This window comes from Lissotriton vulgaris, chromosome 2_1 (assembly GCF_964263255.1).
Source record: "Lissotriton vulgaris chromosome 2_1, aLisVul1.2, whole genome shotgun sequence".
Taxonomy (NCBI): Eukaryota; Metazoa; Chordata; class Amphibia; order Caudata; family Salamandridae; genus Lissotriton; species Lissotriton vulgaris.
This window is the reverse complement of record NC_141687.1, coordinates 327,622,110-327,636,782: the sequence shown is the minus strand read 5'-3', so window position 1 is coordinate 327,636,782 and position 14,673 is coordinate 327,622,110. Positions and strand designations below refer to the sequence as shown.

The following is a 14,673-nucleotide window of genomic DNA, read 5'->3' as shown; positions in this document are numbered from 1 at the left end:
TCGAGGTAGCGGAGGGGGCCCCCCACAGAGGACATACAGGAGAGATTTCTGCTAGTTGATACGAAACCCGGAGTATCTGCCAAAAATGGCCAGGATATCAAATACAGCAATGAGGGATCTTTTGGGGGACGTGAGGTATAGGAGGATATCGTCCGCGTATAGAGAAATACGATCTTCCCAATCCGCCGACCATTGCATTCCACGAATCAGTACATCCCTTTGGATCGATGCTGCAAGTGGTTCTAGGGCCAAAGCGAATAGTAAAGGAGAGAGGGGGCATCCATGACCGGTCCCTCTGGTTAGAATGAAGGTCTTAAACTTTTTGTTATTTACAACTACTTGGGCCATAGGTGTGCTATACAGTAGACGCACCCACTGGCTGAAATTCGGCCTGAATCCCAGTTTTGTAAGCACAGCGAAAATATAGGGCCATTCTAGCATATCAAATGCCACAGTGGCATCCAGGGAGACTATGATGGCGTCTTCCTGTATGGTTGGTACCCTGCCCAAGACCCCATGCACTCTGCGCAGATTTAAAGCAGTGTTTCTTTTTGGCATAAATCCCGATTGATCAGGGTGAACTAAGTCCCTTATTACCTTGATCAGCCTATTGGAGAGTACCTTGGCTAGGATTTTAGGTTCTGCGTTAAGCAATGAAATGGGGTGATAAGAGGCGCAGTCCGTTTTGAATTTCCCTTCCTTGTGGATCGTGACAATAGTTGGAATTCTCTGGTCTAGGGGCAACGATCCCTGTTTAAGGCTGTCTTCAAACATGGACTTCAGATATGGAGCTAGTTTATCTGGATGGAGCTTATAGAGTTCGATCAGGATGCCACTGGGGCCGAGAGCCTTACCCGAATGAAGCGCTCGGATTGCGAGCGCTATTTTGTCAGCGGTGAGGGCACTCTCCATAAATGCTTGGTCGATGCCCGAAAGCATTGGGAGGGAGATATCACGCAGGAGGTCTGAGGAATCATCCTCAGTATACAGCGCCACTGAGCTGTAGACTGTGCAGAAGTATGTTGCAAATTGGTTGGCTATATCCTGTGGGTCTGTGATGGGACATGTCAGAATCTAGAAGTTCTGGAACAAGCCTGCCAGCATGCTCTTTTTTTATCCAGCCAGGCGATTAGTTTCCCAGCCTTGTCCCCCCAACCGTAGAGCCGGCCCGCCTATCCTGTCCCATTGTTTTGGCACGGTCAGTGACCAGTGCCCTGTATTCGTCTTAGCGGAGGCAGAGGGTGTGAAGGGCTTCAGGTGAAGGGTTTGAATTTATATCCTGCTCAAGATGATAAACTTCATGTTCTAGGTCAGAGATGGCTTTTGTTTTGTCTTTTTTCCATCCCGCTATGAGGGAGAGGGCTTGACCCCGGATCACTGTTTTAAAGGCTTCCCATAATATTTGCGGGGAGTTAACAGTGTGTTCATTCTCCAGGACGTAGTTGTCAATGGCTGTACTAAGATCTTTACGTGTTTTAGGGTTGATAGGGGCAACCCATCCCACCTGCGTGTGATCTAGACGTATGTGTACCCATAGGGGGGAGTGGTCAGAGATACCTCCGGCCAAATGTCGGATCTCATGGATGTCAGTAACCTGTGGAGCTGGGACAATGATATGGTTTAGGCGGGAAAGGCTATTATGTGCCCCAGAGTGAAAAGTGTGCTGAATCTTGTCGGGATTATATGTTCTCCATCCGTCCACCAATCCCATTGCTTCTAAGAAACTGGAGAAAGAGTGTGTGGTGTGCGGGATCGCACGGGGAGGATGCCTATCCAATGAATCAGATATTATTGAATTAAAGTCGCCGCCAAGGACTAAGTGGTAATGATAACAGCACAGCGCTGAGGTCTGTAAATGTTGCGGCCTGTAGCCCTGGAGGTGCATATATCAACATGAAGGTGAGGGTTCGGTCCTCCCAGGTGCCCGTGACCCCGACGTATTTGCCCCGGTCATCCACATGAGTGGACGCAAGTGATAGTGGGAATGACTTTTTTTGCATGATACCCACCCCTCTGGAGTTGGACGCAAAACCAGCATGAGCTATCATTGAGTAGCCCCACCTATGCATAGCCTTGCATGGGTTACCTATAAGGTGAGTTTCCTGAAGCAATACAATATCTGGAGATAGCCTCTTGATATGTTGCAATACCACACTTCTTTTAATCTTGTCCCCCATTCCGTGCACATTCCAACTCAAGATTCTAACTTCTTTGTTCCGTTGCACCCCCATTGAATAGTACGTGGAGCGTAACTGCTTTTCGTGCAAATGGAGACTGTACCATCGAAACAATACAAAAAATAATAAGCAACAAAAAACAACAACCCTTCCCAACAACCCCCCACTCTCCTCCCCTGTAGTCTGGGCTCAGAACTGCCCATGAATCTCAAATGCAGAGTGCCTGTCGCCCAACAAGTTACTGAAAGAAGAAAATGGGGGGAGGCCGTAGTGCCCCTATGACCCCCTACCCTACCGGTACAAAGTACATGTTAAAATATGTAAGCAAAATCTAGACTAGCAAGTACTTTGGTATACTGGCTTACAGTTCGACGTGTCAAAGAATCCGGAGACCTTGAATGATGCTCAACTTATGGAAAAGGACAAAAAACCCTGGCGGCTGAAAGTAGTCAAGAGTCTATCCGACACAAACAGATTTTCTGCTTCAATGATCGTTGGAGCTCCGTTCCGGTGAAGTCCTCCAGCTGTCCAACCAGTCAGATGCAACCTCTGGCAGATCGAAGAAGTGAGTCCTAGACTCGCAGATGCGCCAGGAAGAGCATCGCATATTTAAGGCCTTTCTCACGCAGCCTCCGTTTAACATCAAGAAAGGAGCGTCGACGCGTCTGTACTGCTTGGGTGAAGTCGGGGAAAAAAGGCAATATCCGAATTGTCTACTTTGATTGGAGGGGCAACCCTAGCCGCTTGCAGAATTGTGTCTCTGACCCTGTAATTTAACAGTCGGGCCAGTATCGGACGAGGGGGGGCTCCCGGTTTTGGGCGTCCCCTAGGCACTCTGTGAGCTCTCTCAATTACAAACAGCTTGGATCGGCCCTTTGGGTGCAGTTTTGTCGCGATCAGATTATCAACAAATAGGTCAGTGGCAGGACCCTCCGATTTCTCCGGTACGCCGAGAACGCGGATGTTATTGCATCTCGAGCGCCCTTCATAATCATCTAACTTATCCTCAGCAAACTTACGCAACGCTTGTAGCTCCCTGATGTCGGTTTGTAATTGTGAGGTGTCTTCCACAAGACTGGTGGCGGTGAGTTCCAGTTGCCTGACTTTCTCCGTGTACTTCGTGAGGTCTGCTCTAATCAGCGTCACTTCAGAGGATAGCGTGTCTATGGATGTGCGCATTCCAGTAATGGCTGCCATTAGGTCCTTCATTGTGGGCTCTGCAGGGTCATGTTCCGCCCCACCCGGTTGCTTGTCGCCGATTCCCTTTCGCTTGGGCAGGTCCGCCCGCGGACAGGTGTAGCAGTCAAGTCTACTTTGCTGGGCTGCCTTTGTCCCCTTCGCATTGGCCATGATGGGGGCTTGGTACGCACTACAGGCCAATTGCTCGCTGTTTAGAGGTTCCGCCGGGTGTACAGCCATCACAGCAGGGCGCAAACACGGGGCAACGAGCAAAGGCCACTTGATAGGATGGGGGATGCTTGGAAGGTAGGTCGCCAGGCAGCTGCTGGTATACTGGAAGCGCAATGACTCAAGGCATGTGTATAGTCTGTACTCAAAGCTATGGGCTCCTCCTACAGATTGTCATGGTGTGGGCATTAGATCATGCAGCTGTGGGCCAGGGAGCAGAAGTTGGGCAGCTGGAGAAAGTTCAAACTGGCAATGTCTCAGGGTCCGAGGCCGCGCACAGGCACAGCGAGCCTCCTCAGAGGGAGGTGTGAGGATTTTTGACAACCATCTTTAACATTGAAAAAAAATTCAAGATGCTTTTCAGAGCCCTATTACTAAATAGATAAAATATGGACAACATTGAATCATAAACTGATACATCTAACAAAACAAAATAAAGGCAAAAATATATAACAAGAAAAAATATAGCTGCAGAGGCAACACTAATTGTTGGAAAACAGGCCCAAACATGGTGACAACATCTCACAACAATGAGGGACTTCAAGTAGCTTTGACAATGCAACTCAGTGAAGATGTTGTAATATAAACAGTAGGAATGCAATTTCCATTTTAACATGCCTCCAATAGTTATCAATTGTGATGAGATTCAATGGGTTAAGATAACTATGCCTTGGCACTCTGAGCAAAATGTGTGAAAAACTCAATACTGCCTGAAAACCTCTATTATTGAATTAGAACAGATGAACAAGGTTATTACTTGTAGCTTCTATTGCTACACACCCTTTCACGTATCTGATACCAAACTTAATTGTTTTCAAAAATTTTCAACTGTGCTTTAAAATAGTGTGCTGAAAATTCACTCTATCAATAGGTAACAAAAATCAATCTTCTCACCTTCCACGGGACTTCTCTGTGAGGTTTTCTGGGGATACTCTGGAGCTTGGCCGTGAATGGTGAACAGCCTGTGATTCAGGACTGTATCGGTTGGATGACTTGGGTCGAACAGGAGCCACCAAGGAGCCAGCTGCCAAATTTTGGAATGTGGACATGGGGGCCTGCTGAGAAGCCGGAGTTGCTTGATTTCGGGCAAAATCCTGTGTAATAATTTGCTGAAAGCAAAGGTGAAATAGCATGTTTAACTCCATTGTATAATACACAACAGCTTGTATAGCTATGAAGAAATGAGAAACCTTCACAATGCATCACTTTCAGGAAATCAGCAATGACTTGGCCCTCAAAGGATCCGATGGGACACGGGATAACCACAACAGACTACTGTGATTGATATGAAAAACTGTTAGCAATTTCAAAGGCCGAGATATAACCCCAAAAGTTACTGCTGCATCAGAGTAGTGCTATGTGCAACAGTTCAACTAATAGTGACTATTTTAAACTATCCAGATACAAGTTGGCAAACAATTTGTGGAAGTACATAGATGCTGCGTTTTAGCAGGGGGTTAAATCCTTGTTTAATGGTCCACAGAATAGGCAAGTGATACTGCTGCAATGGTAATGGAGCCCATTCCGGTCTTGCAATTACAATGTGTACACACTTGTACACATCGTTGGTTTAGGTTTCTACTTAAAGAAGTCACCCCTGGTTAAGGTTCTAATTGTAGGAGTCGCCCCCTAAAACAGGATCGGTCCAAAACGAAACATCAATCAACCCACAAAAGGAATATGATACTTACCAGTATGCATCTGTTCTTGGCATGTAGGGCTGCTGACATTCATATCTTGTGCATAGATCGCCGCCTAGTGTTGGGTTCGGATGATTGCACTTGTTGTCTTGGAAGAGTTTTCGAAGTATCACGAGATAGGTGACTCCTCCCTTGGACTACAGTGTGCATGGGCATCTTCTCCATCCTCAGATTGTTTTTCGCCATTGTGGCAGAGATGGAGATAGCAAAGTAAGAGATGGCCATGCCAGAGAGAAATGCTGCAGCTGCTACAGGCACCGGGGAGGATGGCGGGCGATATGAATGTCAGCAGCCCTACATGCCAAGAACAGATGCATACTGGTAAGTAGCATACTCTGTACGAGGCATGTGGGCTGCTGAATTCATATCTTGTGCATAGACTGTATAGTAGTATCTCCTCTAGCGGTGGCTACCTGTGCCAGCTGCAGCAGTTTGAAAAAGAGTTTTGAGGACAGCCTGGCCTACAGCAGCTTGTTGTTTTGTTTGTACGTCTACACAGTAATGTTTTGAGAAAGTGTGTATGGTGGACCATCTGGCTGCCTTACAGTTGTCTTCAAGAGGAATATTTCCTAGGAAAGCCATGGATGCCCCCATTTTCCTAGTGGAGTGTGCTCTTGGGTGGACGGTTAAAGTGCGTTTTGCCTTTTGATAGCATATCTGAATGCATTCAACTATCCATCTGGCTATTCCTGATTTTGAAATTGGATTCCCCTTGTGCTGTGGTGCAAATGCAACAAACAGTTGCTTTGTTTTACGAAAGGATTTGGTTCTGCCCACATAGTAAAGTAGAGCTCTCTTTAAGTCTAGTGTGTGCAGTGCTCTCTCAGCTGCTGACTGTGGATTTTGAAAGAACACTGGGAGTTCTATTGATTGGTTGATATGGAAATTGGATACAACCTTAGGCATGAATTTAGGGTTTGTTCTAAGAACCACCCTGTTGGCGTGTACCTGCATGAAAGGTTCTTGAATTGTGAGTGCTTATAATTCACTCACTCTTCTGAGTGAAGTGACGGCCACTAGAAAAGCAACTTTCCACGTTAGGAATTGTATTTCGCAAGAATGTAAAGGTTAGAAAGGAGGGCCCATGAGTCTGGTAAGCACTATATTGAGATTCCAGACTGGGGAAGGGGGGTGCCTAGGAGGGATCACCCTTTTTAGACCCTCCATGAAAGCTTTGATTGCTGGTATTCTAAACAGCGACAGGTGTTGTCTGTTTTGAAGGTATGCTGCAATGGTAGCAAGGTGTAGCCGTATTGAAGAGTATGCTAAGTTACATCGTTGTAGGTGCAGCAGGTAACATATGTTTTGTATTGATGCGTCTAATGGATTGATTTGGTTATTGTTGCAGTAAATAACAAATCTTTTCCATTTAGCTGTATAGCATGCTCGTGTGTTTGGTCTTATTGCCTCCCTAATGATATGCATGCAATCTGGGGGCAAGTTAAGATATCCAAACTAAGACCTCAGGAGCCAGATCGCTAAGTTCATTTGGTTGGGATCTGGGCGTCTGATTTCTCCATGGTTCTGAGTTCGAAGATGAGGCGCAAGGTGCAGTCTTTGATGGGGAACTACTGAGAGTTCTAGGATCGTTGTGTACCAAGGTTGTCTCGCCCATGTGGGACCAACTAGGATTAGTGTGAGGGAGTGTTGCCGCAGCTTGTGTGCTACCAGCGGGATCAGTGGTGCTGGGGGAAAAGCGTACGCAAATCTGCCTGACCAGTTCATCCATAACGCATTGCCCTGTGACAATGGATGTGGGAATCTGGCGGCAAAGAATTGGCATTTCGAGTTTTCTTTTGTGGCAAACAGGTATATTTCTGGGTGACCCCACTCCTTAAAGAATGGTTGGAGGAACTGGGGGTGAATCTCCCATTCGTGTAATTGCTGGCTGTGCCTGCTTAGCAGGTCGGCAACTTGATTGTCCTTCCCTGGAAGGTGTTCTGCTAGGAGAAAAATATTTTTTGGGATCGCCCACTTCCAGATGCTCTGTGCCAGATGGGACACCCGAGAACACTAACTTTGCATTTACTAGCCTCCATAGACTTTGTCCCGCATTACGCGTGAGAGTTTCCACTCTGCACACGACGTCCCTAGGCCTCCTGCTTCTAATCTAAGGGTTCAGCATTGTAGGTCCAGCGTTTCTGGCTGGTGCATTTTTACAAAACCAAAGTGCATTACCACAAACTGATTATGCCCACCAGGGGTAGAAAATGCTGTCTTGGGCTTGGCATCCTCAGCTAACCTGATTTGCCAATACCCAGCTGTCAGGTCAAATGTGCTTAAGTAGTTGGCAGAAGCCAATCTATCTATAAGTTCATCTGCCCTTGGTATTGGGTGGGCATCAGTCTTAGTGACTGCATTGAGGCCTCTGTAGTCTACGCAAAACCTCATCTCTTTCTTACCACCCTGGGTGTGAGGCTTTGGCACTAGAACTACTGGACTAGCCCAAGGGCTATCTGAGGGCTCAATGACTCCCAGCTCCAACATTTTCTGCACCTCTGTCTTGATGCAGTCTCTGACATGATCAGGCTGCCTGTAGATTTTACTCTTAACTGGCAGACTGTCACCAGTGTCAACCTCATGGGTACACCAATTGGTTTGACTGGGTGTCAGAGAGAACATATGTCTAAAGGATTGAAGAACTTGTTTGCAATCCTTTTGCTGATGCCCAGAGAGGCTGCCACAAAAGACAACACCATCTACTGACCCATCATCAGGGTTCGGAGTGAGCAGGTCTGGGAGAGGGTCACTCTCCTCCTCCTGTCCCTCATCTGTGGCCATGAGCAAGCTCATGTCCTTCCTGTCGACATATGCCTTGAGCCTATTCACATGGAGCACCCTGAGGGGGCTCCTGGGAGTTCCAAGGTCCACCAGGTAGGTGACCTCTCCCTTTTGCTCAATGATTGTGTGGGGCCCAGACCATTTGTCTTTGAGTGCTGCTGGGGCCACTGGCTCCAACACCCACACCTTCTGTCCAGGCTTGTACACAGTCAGGACAGCCTTTTGGTCATGCCAAGCTTTTTGGAGTTCTTGGCTTGCCTCAAGGTTTTTAGAAGCCTTTTCCATATACTCAGCCATCCTGGAGCGGAGACCAAGTACATAGTCTACAATGTTGGTTGCAGGCTTTTTGAGAGGTCTCTCCCATCCTTCCTTCACCAAACAAAGGGGTCCTCTCACAGGATGTCCATACAAAAGTTCAAAAGGGCTGTAGCCAACCCCCTTTTGTGGGACCTCTCTGTAAGCAAACAAAAGGCAGGGTATCAGGACATCCCATCTACGCCTGAGCTTTTCAGGTAGTCCATGAATCATCCCTTTTAGGGTCCTGTTGAACCTTTCAACAAGCCCATTGCACTGTGGATGATAGGGTGTGGTGAACTTGTAGTTGACACCACATTCCTTCCACATAGCAGTCAGATATCCTGACATGAAGTTTGCACCTCTGTCAGAGACAGCCTCCTTAGGGAAGCCCACTCTGGAGAACACTCCAACTAGGGCTCTTGCCACAACAGGTGCTGTAGTGGTCCTAAGGGGAATAGCTTCAGGATACCTGGTGGCATGGTCCACCACCACCAGTATAAACTTGTGCCCTGATGCTGTCTGGGGTTCCATTGGACCAACAATGTCAATCCCCACTCTTTCAAAGGGTACCCCCACCACAGGTAGTGGTATGAGGGGGGCCTTTGTTGTGCCACCTGACTTGCCACTGGCTTGGCAAGTGACACAGGAGCGACAAAACTACTTGGTATCTTCATTCATGTGAGGCCAGTGAAAGTGTGAGACAAGTCTGTCCCAAGTCTTATTCTGGCCTAAGTGTCCTGCAAGGGGAATCTCATGGGCCAAGGTAAGAAGGAAACCTCTCTGAGACAAGGGGATAACCAGCCTCCTGGTTGCACCAGGCTTGGGGTCTCTTGCTTCAGAGTACAGGAGTCCATCATCCCAGTATACCCCGTGGGCACCTGTGGCGTTCCCTGCAGCCTCAGCAGCAGCCTGCTGTCTGAGGGGTTCAAGAGAAGGGCAGCCTAACTGTGCCTTCCCCAGGTCTTCTCTGGAGGGTCCCCCTGAACCCAGAAACTCAACCTGATCAGGTTCAAGTTCTTTAGGCTCAGTTTCCCTCAGCTCTTTGAGGTCAGCCTCCTCTGAGACTTGATCCACAACCTGGGGCAAGGGGGAAGGCAATGCCTTAACCCTACTGCTCTTCTTCTTGGAAGGTGTCTGGTCCATTGTTCCAGGATCCAGCACCTGTTCAGTGGGGCATCTTCTGGCCTGTGACCTAGTCACAGCAAGCACATGTGCTGGCAAGCCTAACATTTCCATGTGAGTCCTGTGCTCCACTTCTGACCATAGTGATGTTTCCAAATCATTGCCAACAAACATTCAACTGGGAGGTCTGAACTAACCACAACTTTCTTTTGGCCACTTACCCCTCCCCAGGAGAAGTCAACAATTGCCATACTATGGTGGGTAGTGACATTGCTGGCATTGGTCACTAGGTAGTCTGTACCTAGTATGATCTGTTCAGGGTCCACAAAGTTAGGGGTCACCATTGTGACACTGGCACACGTGTCCCTGTAGGCCTGAGCCATTTTTCCATTTATAAAAGGTGTCTGCCAGTATTTGCCCAAAGTATTGGGACTTGCATCAGGGGATATATCCACATCCCCTGTACAGACAAGGACAGCCTGAGTGAGTGTGCCAACTAGGTTGTCATACCCCTCAGATCCCAAGGTTAACCCAACTAATCCCTTGGGAGGTGCACTACCACTGCTGACTGTACAAGGGGGGTGCAGGTGCCTTAGGGGCTGCAGTGGTAGGAGTTTGCCCTCCTTTCTTGGTGCACTCACTAAACCAGTGAGTTTTACTTTTACAGTATTGGCACCACCTTTTAGACTGGCCTTCTTGAGTCTTCTTTTTCTGCTGTGAAGCCTGACCCCCACCCTCTTTGGTTTGTTGGGGGCCTGTCGAAGACTACTGGTCATTTTGCTCATTCTTATTATTACCCTTCTGGTCTGCTTTCTTCTGACCACCCTGGTTCTGAGCCTGGTTCTGCTTGACGCTTGTTCGGACCCATCTATCGGCCTTCTTTCCCAATTCTTGGGGAGAGGTCAGATCTGAGTCAACAAGGTGCTGATGCAACAACTGGTTCTGACAATTATTTAAAATCTGTTCCCTCATGATCAGATTGTACAACCCTGTATAATCAGTAACCTTACTGCCCAGCAACCAGCCTTCCAAAGCCTTAGTGGCACAATCCACAAAGTAAAACCAATCCTGAGACTGAATTTTCTGGGTATCCCTGAACAGCAACCTGTACTGCTCAGTGGTTAGGCCAAACCCATCAATCAGTGTATTTTTCAGGACTTGGTAATTGTTAGCATCCTCAGCTCTAGTAGTGAGGAGCTTATCTCTACCTTTGCCTTTAAAGGAGAGCCACAAGATAGCTGCCCACTGACTCTGGGGGACGCACTGGACAGTGCAGGTCCTCTCCAAAGCAGTCATCCATTTGTGGATGTCATCCCCTTGTTTAAAGGGGGGCAATATCTTACTCAGGTGTCTAGTGTCTAAACTCCTGTCCTTTTCTCTAGGTAAAATGCTGCCACCAGTGGGGTCTGCCCCACTCAATTTCTGCTCTCTAGCAAAGGCAAGTCTCTCTTTGGCCAGGGCAAGTTCTTCCCTTTCAATCCTCAGATTGACTTCCCTCATCTTGGCCTCATGCTCTCTCCTCTGAGGAGATGTCATCCCTCTGTGAAAAGAGGTCTGAGAGCCATTGGTTCTAATGGATCTGTTAGAGCCTCTGGATAGAGACCTAACTCGTCCATTACCAATGTTAAGCCTGCCTGAGAGTGGCCCTGGAGGTCCCCCAAGTCCATTCTCATGCCTGCTTGGTCCTGGTGAGTCTACTGACTTCTACCTGACCTTTGTCTGCCTCATCCCCTGACAACTCCTGATCCTCCTCCGCTCCTTCACTAACTGTTCCATTGAGTTGGAGGTCAGGGTCCCCAAGGGTTCCCTCTAAGGGGGGCATGCTCCCATCTGGATTAGGAGGGCCTGTGTTAGAAGCCCTCCTGGCATCATAAGTCTCTAAGAGACCAATCAGGAATGGGATTGTAGGGTTAGAACCCTGTTTTAGCTTCCTGGAGGTACACACTTGTCTCATCTCCTGGAAGCTAAGAGCTGCATATCTTGATATGACCTGTGGAGGGTCAACTGACACAAGGGGGGCCTCTGAGTTCCCTCCTTTGTCTGACATGCTTCTAGTGTGGTGTAAGTGATGCACCTACCTACACTATTTGTTTGCCTACCGATCCCTTGCTAAGAGTTGTAGTCAGGGTGTGCTAGGCCCTGTTGAACTGCAACAGCTGGTTCAGTAGAACTCAGAGTATTCTAAGCTAAGTTATATGTACCTTGGTACTTATGTGATCTTTCAAATGATTTTCTTAGGATACGTGTGGTAAAACAACAGCAAGCTCAAATCCCAACCGCTGCTCACCAATGTGAGAAGTTGGCCTGATAAGCAGTGCTCACTATTCTAGTGATCACTATGTATCTGTCCAAACGACCCTTATTGATGATTGGTTGTAAGTCAACCTTATAGACCAGCTATCCTAGTAGCATGGACAAGAGCAGTCTTTAGGCTAAACTCTGGAGGGCGTGTTAAGCCAGCTGTTATACCATCACATATACCCCTTGAACACCAAGTGAAAGGACACCACACAAGTTGTTATGAAAATAAAAGGATATTTATTTATAACACAACAACCCTGGACTCTTTATGAGGACAGGTGCTAGGCACAATACAAAACTTTTAAAGAAATACTGAAAGTCGCACAATTTACACAAATGCCAGAGGGGCACGAAAAACCATATACTATGGAAGTGGAATGCGAAATTACTAGCAGGTAAGTACTACTCTCAGAGACTTTAGAAACGCTGGACCTACAAAGCTGAAACCTTAGATTAGAAGCAGGAGGCCTAGGGACGTCGTGTGCAGAGTGGAAACTCTCACGCGTAATGCGGGACAAAGTCTATGGAGGCTAGTAAATGCAAAGTTAGTGTTCTCGGGCGAACCCGACTAGGTAGGTCAAAAACGAAAGTGGATCTAGACACTTAGAGAGTTGTTCTACGCTGGAGCACCGTGGTACTCGGTTTACCTAGCCCAGGGGCTGCGGCTGCATAGGGTTCAAGTGTCGTCGGGAATCCTCGTTGACGAACCAGGAGCCTGAAGTGGAAGTTGCTGGCAGGCGACCAGTGAAGATGTTTCGGGCTGATCCAAGGACTGGATCAGTGAAGAAGGATACCTGTAATCAGAGGGGACCAAGTTCTGAATCACTAGCCAGTGATTAGGTGGGCACCAGGATGGCACCGGATGAGGTCACTCAGCCAGGTGAAGAGGTGACACTGGATTCTGCTGCTGCATGGACCAGGGCGCTGATGTCGACCAGGCTGGAGGCCTGCGAGCTGTCCCATGTCGGATGTCTGCTGCTGGCGATGCTGGATCCGTGGAAGGAGGCAACAAGCCTTGGCTAACGCAAGCCCACGTGGCGTCACAAAATGGCGTCTTGAGTGGACCAGGAGGGTCCGAGGAAGGTCCCCTTCAGGAGGAGACTAGGGCCAGTCTAGAGGAGCTAGACCAGCGGTAAAACAAACGTAGGACGTCGTCTGGAGGGTCATTAGCCAACGGGCAAGCGACACAGAAGCAAAAGGGCCCCACGCAGATCTGGTGGATGCTGGGGGGCTGGACTTCGGTGCTCGTGCTGCTTGGGGTTGGGGCTTCTCTTACCCCAGTGCACCCACTCGAGGGTCCCTCGGTGGTCGTGCTGGGTCAGTGTCGTGCTGGTTCTGATGGTCGCCGGGTCCTCTGGTCTCGTCGCACCCGCGGTTCTCAGCTGTGCTTCAGAGGCAGGTTGAGGTCAGAGAGGGCAGGGAGTCCGGGTCTCGTCGAGCTGGGCAGTCTGGTTCCGGAGGAAGGACGTTTCAGCAAACCGCAAGATACTTAGTAGGTGCCTGCTGCTGCAGGGTGACTACTCCTTAGTCACAAGGGAAAAATCTTGAGAATAAGTCTTGAGTTCCTTTCGTAGAAAGTAGTTTCAGGATTCAAAGATGATCTAATTTGGAAGGGTCCCCGCTCCTACCTTTATTCTAACGAAAGGGGCTGGTACGCGACTAGGTCCTGCCCAGGGGTGGGACCAGGAAGGGGGGTGGTTACACCCCTCTCCCTTTGTCCGGACTTTCCCCAGCTCAGGGGCTGGTGTGCCCCTGGAACTGGTTCAAGCCGGCCTATGCACAGTGAGCACCGGGGTGCCACTTGCAGTCACCTTCCTATTCAGCCCTGCCTACCTAGGATACACAAAACCCTGTCTGGGATGGTGCTAGCACCGCCCCTGACAGGAAACTATTTGTCCAAGCTCTCCTCGCTGGAAGGACTCCCAGCAGCAGGAGGTGAGACTTGTGTCTGTGGTGGCAGCATCCATTTTGTGAAGCTGAGGCTCGAGTTAACTTTAACCGGGGTTCACAGTTACACACATGTCGTGTCCCTCTAGAAGGGTGGAATGCTAACCCCGTTGCCAGAATTGGCGAGGGGTTAGTATTCCAATTCGTATGACACCTTACTCGACATGTTTTGATAAAGCGATACCAGAGTTGGCAAATAACCGAGAGGATTATAATGCACTTAAGAGTATATGGTATGCGTTATCATGGAACAGCTATTAGGACTTGGTTCGGCAAGCTGCAAACGGGCTCAGCTCATGCCAGAGCACCATCTCACATGATTCCAAGCACTCTGCCTTCAGGATTGTTAAGGCCTGCCATAGGAATCTGTGTGTCCATTTTAGGGCTAGATATAGGTATACTATATCTAAAGCAAAGGGTGATTACACCACCTTGCCCCAGCTGTCGTGCAGCCAGTATTGTTAGATTTGGATGGCCAGCCAGGGGTGGCATAATACATGCTGCAGCCCCTGGTAGGCCCTGGGTACACCTGTCAAGCAAGAAGTCCTCTTCAATGGGGTCATTATGCATATCCATGTTGTGGAACTGTGCAGCCCTATCTATGAGCTGAATAAAAACTACTGTGTCGTCAGTAGGCGACGGTTTAGTAGGATAAGAGGACATGTCAGGGATGAGATGGGTGTTATAAGGGTCAGTTGGCTCTTCCCATGGTTCCTGAGGTTCAGGTTCCTGTGGGAAGTCATATTCAGGCTGTTGCTCATCCCCTGTGTCACCCTCATTATCCCCGTGATGAGTGGGAGAATAAGGAATGTATGGAATGAAAGGAGTAGTAGGCATGATAGGTTGATCAGGAATGAAGGGTCTAGAAGGAGAAGTCCCAAAGTCCTTTTTTTTTATTGGAATGGGGGACTGAGGTGCAAAGTCCAAAGGCCTCTTTTTCC

At 48.4% G+C, this 14,673-nt stretch overlaps 1 protein-coding gene across 20 annotated transcripts in view; it reads right to left on the bottom strand.

Moving 5' to 3' along the window:
- The window catches only part of NCOR1 (nuclear receptor corepressor 1), a 1,907,529-nt gene that overhangs the window by 132,302 nt on the left and 1,760,554 nt on the right, over positions 1 to 14,673 (bottom strand). For all 20 annotated transcript variants that reach the window (XM_086955042.1, XM_086955041.1, XM_086955040.1 and 17 more), the window contains one exon: positions 4,479 to 4,693. In XM_086955042.1, coding sequence (XP_086811168.1) covers positions 4,479 to 4,693 — 215 coding nt within the window. The remainder of the gene's footprint in view (positions 1 to 4,478; positions 4,694 to 14,673) is intronic.